The 4,198-nt window shown below is 44.3% G+C and overlaps 1 protein-coding gene across 1 annotated transcript; it reads right to left on the bottom strand.

Moving 5' to 3' along the window:
- Window positions 1-2,514: 2,514 nt before the first annotated feature.
- Window positions 2,515-3,718, bottom strand: LOC143123971 (uncharacterized). The gene is made up of 2 exons (XM_076285230.1): window positions 3,118-3,718; window positions 2,515-2,892 (listed from the first exon to the last, which is right to left on the bottom strand). The coding sequence occupies exons 1-2, from the start codon at window positions 3,716-3,718 to the stop codon at window positions 2,609-2,611; spliced, it is 885 nt and encodes a 294-aa protein (XP_076141345.1). The 3' UTR covers window positions 2,515-2,608.
- Window positions 3,719-4,198: the final 480 nt, after the last annotated feature.

Below are 4,198 nucleotides of genomic sequence, written 5' to 3'. Positions count from 1 at the left end.
ACTAGTTCATTAATAATTTAATTTGTTTTATTTCTGATTGTAAAACTGATAATATTGGCCACATTGAAAATGATCCCCCTATGCATTTCTGAGGATGAGATAAAGTTTGACTGAAATAATAAATGAATAAATGTCACTCGATCTTGTGTGTGTGTGTGTGTTATCTTACATTGAAACACACACACACACACACACACACACTACAGAAGATGGATTAATTTCCACAGAGAGTGAACTCTGGGCCATATGTGATGTCATCTGTAAAGAATGTCTCTGAGATGGAAGGGGTAGGAGAGAGGAGACACTCAATAGTTTAGATAAAAAGGAGAGACTAGTTTAGGAGAGAAGGAGAGACTAGTTTAGGAGAGAAGGAGACACTCAATAGTTTAGATGAAAAGGAGAGACTAGTTTAGGAGAGAAGGAGACACTTGATAGCTTAGGAGAGAAGGAGAGACTAGTTTAGGAGAGAAGGAGACTCTCGATAGTTTAGGAGAGAAGGAAAGACTAGTTTAGGAGAGAAGGAGACTCGATAGCTTAGGAGAGAAGGAAAGACTAGTTTAGGAGAGAAGGAGACTCTCGATAGTTTAGGAGAAAAGGAGACTCGATAGCTTAGGAGAGAAGGAGAAAGAGGGAGGGGGGAATGGAGAGTGGGGGGGAGAGGAGAAAGAGCGAAAGTGTGCCCATGACCCTGATAACCCTGTGTGTGTACTCAGGGTGTGTGTGTGTGTGTGTCTGTGTGTGTGTTTTCGTTCTAGAGATACCGTCCAGATTGATCAATGAGTGTAACGTCAGCGCCTGCTGAGCAGTAGGCACACACACACACACACACACACACACTCTCTCTCTCTCTCAGAAGTTCTGTGCACAGGTGCCCACAAATACACAAAAACAGAGAGAGAAAGAGAGAGAGAGAGGGAGAGAGAGGGGGAGAGAGAAAGAGAGGGGGAGAGAGAGAAAGAGAGGGGGAGAGAGAGACCCAACAGGCAGTGGTGTGGAGTGTGGGGATGGTGGACTCTGTTGTGAAGTCCATGCTCTCACATCTGAAATAGCACTCAGGGTGTGTGTGTGTGTGTGTGGTGATAATCAATTAGAGTTGGGGCTATTTAGGGTGTACAAGGTGACCTTTTCACCTGTGACCTGCTGGTGGAATGCTTGTAGTCTCATGAACATTAAAACACACTCTAACACACACACACACAGTATACATACACACACACACTCTAACTCTCTCTCACAAACACAAACACAAACACACACACACACATGCACGCCCACACAGAAATACATACACACACTTACATGTGTGTATTAGCTTGTCGTAGGAAATAATGTCCTCTGCTTCATGAACTGATTGAACTCTTGTTATTTTTAATCAGGAAATGGCTTCCTAACTGATGACATATTTATTAGGAGAACCTTCACCTGAGTCCAATACACACACACACACTCATACATACACACACACACACTCATACACCCACACACACACACACGTACACACACACACTCATACATATACACACACACATACTCATACATACACACACACACTCATACACACAGCCTAGTTCATCTCCACCATTACTAAACAGTGGCCCTCTCAGAGCAGTGATGATGGGCTTTGGGCTCCGACCCAAACCAGCCAACCAGTGCTCTCCTCTGGTCCTCTACCGCCATCTGCTGGTCAACTCAGTGAAGCCTGTTTCCTTCCTTTCCTCCAGTTTAGATAGACAGACAGACAGACAGACAGATAGATAGATAGATAGATAGATAGATAGATGGATACTTTATTGATCCCCAAGGGGAAATTTAAGGTCTCAGTAGCATACAGACATCAGCATACATTTAAAGATGACATGGAATGGATAAATGGGCATCTCTTTCCTCCATTTTCTTTCTTCAGTTCCTTCATTTGTTTTTTCCATTCGTGTCTTGTGTCTGAGCTCCACTTTATTTAAAACGGGTCTGAAAAGCTACAGCCATGTTTTTGTGAGTTGAATTGCTTGGAAGAGCAGAAAAATGCAACATTTGAAAAAGTATTCAGATCATATGCTCAACAATACTATGATGCCTAATGCTACTGTAATATCCAAATTACATTTAAAGGTATTGCTCAACACCGCTATTGGTCGGCTTTAACCAAATCGTTTATTAATGAACCTGCCTGACTCCGCCCTCTTTGTGCATCTGACTCGCTCTGACCACAGTGCACATGCACCGGCGGCATAATATGCGGCCAAACTGCCACCCCATAATATGAGGCCAAACTGCCACCCCATTATATGCGGCCAAACTGCCACCCCATAATATGCGGCCAAACTGGCACCCCATAATATGCGGCCAAACTGCCACCCCATAATATGCGACCACACTGGCACCCCATACAGTAATATACGGCCAAACTGCCACCCCATAATATGCGGCCAAACTGGCACCCCATGTCTTTATTTACACAGTGTGATTTTATAATCATCCAAGATTCAAAAGCGCTTGAGAGAAACAGATGACACAACATTTTCAGTCATGAAGTTTAATGGTAATGGCAGAAGAGCAGTCCATGTAAACAGGCTACTGGCTCTTTGTGCTTGAAGCCTTGTGTCTGATCTAATCACATAGGAAAGAGCAGGTGGCCAGAGAAGCTGGTGTGGAAGTTGCCGTTGTCTCTGACCCAGCTGTTGGGCCACAGCTTCAGGTAGACCACGTCCCCCACCTCCAGCAGCAGAGAAGCCCCATTGGAGGGCTTCACATACATACTGGCCTGTTTAGAGTAGGCGGTGACTGCGTGTTGGGCATTTTTATAGAGGGACACCCCGGTAGCGGTACTTGCGTGACCATTCCCAAAGATGAAAAAGACAAAGTGGTAGACCCCTCTGACTGGGGCTGTGAACACTCCTGAAACAGCAACAAAAAAAATAATTTAAGAGATTTAGGGAATTGTAACAGCCATTATGCACAGTAGTAGAACTGCATTTTCTAGCAAGTCTCCAAACTGTGATAATTCACAGGGTGGTCAAGATAGTTTGAGATGTAGATAATACATGTAGATGTCAGAAAACAATACCATGTTTCAAACACAAATCGTGTCAAAATTCCCACCCATTCTTCTCTGTTATGTACCTGTGTTTGGGTTGTAAGCACTTCCAATGTTGATGAATGGATTTTTGAAGACCAAGGGGGTTGCATCTTTAAAGGGTCCAAATGTTTCAGATTCTGAAGCCACTAGTGAGGCAGAGAAGGCCACCCTCCTGTCCTCTCTCTCCCTCCTCAGCTCCTCCACCTGGCTCCCCGTGAGGTTCACTCTGCCTCCTACAGCTCTCACAGCTGCTGCTTGCTCCTCCTGTTTCTCCTTCAGCTCCTTAATAACGGCTCTCTGCTCCTCCACTATCTTCTCACTGTCTCTCATTCTGGTCTCCATAGTCTCTGCTTTATTATCACTGGCTGTCAGTCTGGCCTCAGTCTGTCTGAGCTCCACTCTCTGCTCCTCGACTGTCTTCTCACTGGCTCTCAGCCTGGTCTCCATGGCCTCCACCTGTGTCTTAGTGTATCTGAGCTCCACTCTCTGCTCCATCACCAGAGCGCTCATCTCTCTCAGCACAGTGTGGATGTCCGGCTGGCAGGTTTGCTGGGTGGAGGCTGTGTCTGTGTCACTGATTGTCTCTCCTCTGAGCTGCACCAAACAACAGCACAGCAGCACCAGTAGAGCTCCACAAGTCGTCATGAGGAAACCGATTCTCCAACTCTGTCTGTACTTAACCACATATTTATAGCAAAATCACAGAGAGACAAACTGAAACATGCATTGTTTTTGCTAAGATGATCATGAATTAAAATGTATATGTCTAAAAGTTGTTAATCTACAGCTCTAAATGAACAAAGAAATAAAGCAGGCACGTCCAGTATGTTCTTTGAAGAAGGTAGCCTTATAATATAATGTCGTGCTGATGATTTTCAAACCCAAAGCTGAATCTGTATCACTTACTGTTCATCTGATATGCTCCTGGTGAATAAATTATATGGTGGCAAATTTAAGTTAATTAAATGTTAGTCATAATTCAGCATGGTTCCAGTAAACATCTCTGTAGATTTCCCATCTTACCTCAGAGTGAAATGCACAAGTTAGCTGATGTTCTCTCTTTCAGAGGCAGTGCTCGTCTCACCCAACATGATGGTCCTTTTAAGTGGCCCCTCTACAAACACT

The sequence above is a fragment of the Alosa pseudoharengus genome, unplaced genomic scaffold (assembly GCF_046254945.1).
Source record: "Alosa pseudoharengus isolate Yale_2024_CS ecotype anadromous, Long Island Sound unplaced genomic scaffold, YU_APseudo_1.1 YU_APseudo_1.1_scf_15, whole genome shotgun sequence".
Lineage (NCBI taxonomy): Eukaryota > Metazoa > Chordata > Actinopteri > Clupeiformes > Clupeidae > Alosa > Alosa pseudoharengus.
The sequence above is the reverse complement of the archived record's forward strand: the minus strand, read 5'-3'. Positions and strand labels throughout refer to the sequence as shown.